Here is a 1,282-nt window from a genome sequence, read left to right on the forward strand (position 1 = left end):
TCTCCTTTGCTGTAACAGCCCCTTGACACTAATATCTGTCTCTTCCAGGCTGCAGAAAAGTTCCTTTTCTACCCAACCTGGGCCATGGCTATCCTCATCTCTCTGATCATCCTGGCATCCCTCCCTCTGCCTCTGGTCTTCATCCTCCGGCAGTTCCACCTTGTGTCGGACGGCTCCAACGCCCTTTCCGTCACCTACAAGAAGGGCCGGATGATGAAGGACATCTCCAATTTGGAAGACAATGATGAGACCCGCTTCATCCTGAGCAAAGTACCCAGCGAAACCCCGTCCCCCATGCCCACGCACCGTTCCTACCTGGGTCCCGGGAGCAACTCCCCCATGGAAATGAGCAGTGCCCCCAACGGACGATACGGGAGTGGGTACCTACTGGCCAGCACCCCTGAATCTGAACTGTGATGGTTGCCTGCCGACCACCCCCACCGGGAGAGGAGGTCACTGGGGAGTGGATCCTGGCTGTCCAGGCAACAGGAAAATTAATAATAAGGAAGATGAAGAAGAAACCCCTCTTAAAATCGTAACCAAAAGCAGCCATTTCTAAGGTGACATCGGGAAGAAGGGACTGCGGGAGGGGCAGGACTCCTCCAACAACCCTCATCTGAAAGGCAGGATCCCCCAGGCTTGCCTTCGAGGAAGGGAGGAGGAACAAGAGACGCTGCAATATCTGTCTGAGAGTTGTTCTCACACAGCTCAAATCTGAAGCAAAGAATCTCTCTTTTCTAAGCAGCTGACGTTTGGAAAAAGGACCTGGTGTCGGGTGGAAAGCCAACCATGCTTCCTCCTGTAACCCAGCGCTCTTCCCTCCCTGTCTGTTGTCCTTTAGCCGGGAGGAGTCATGGCCTTATTCCAACGAGCACAATTAACCATCGATGTTCATAGCACAAAAAGGTGCTGCTGTTGTCACCATCGTTGTTGTTGTATCTCCTGTAGTTTTTATAGCTGTGGACACACCCAAATAACCCCAAAATTTTGACCAGGGTTGGCAGGGAGCAGCGCGGGGCTGGCTGAGACGTTGCAATGTGTGAGACTGCGGATGGTGGATCCTTGGCACGTGTTTTGTTACCACCAGCATGGGGACGGTGTCTGTGGGTTGGTCTGAGACAGGGAGATGTCACGTCCGTGGGACGATGTGGTCCGCGTGCTCCGTGGTTAGGCAGTTACCGTGCTGAGTGGCAGAAGGACCTCCGAAGTGAGGGTGATTTGGATGTGTGAGCGCGTGTGGGGTCTGGATAGGGTTACTGTGATGGGGGTCAGGAGCGCTCTC

General features: G+C 54.1%; 1 protein-coding gene across 2 annotated transcripts in view; it reads left to right on the forward strand.

Annotated features, from left to right (window-relative positions):
- Nucleotides 1–417, forward strand: part of SLC6A17 (solute carrier family 6 (neutral amino acid transporter), member 17) — an 11,188-nt gene extending 10,771 nt beyond the window's left edge. For both annotated transcript variants that reach the window (XM_009334728.1, XM_009334727.1), the window contains exon 11: nucleotides 49–417. In XM_009334728.1, the coding sequence (XP_009333003.1) occupies nucleotides 49–417 (369 nt within the window). The remainder of the gene's footprint in view (nucleotides 1–48) is intronic.
- Nucleotides 418–1,282: the final 865 nt, after the last annotated feature.

Source organism: Pygoscelis adeliae, unplaced genomic scaffold, assembly GCF_000699105.1.
Source record: "Pygoscelis adeliae isolate BGI_AS28 unplaced genomic scaffold, ASM69910v1 Scaffold482, whole genome shotgun sequence".
NCBI lineage: Eukaryota > Metazoa > Chordata > Aves > Sphenisciformes > Spheniscidae > Pygoscelis > Pygoscelis adeliae.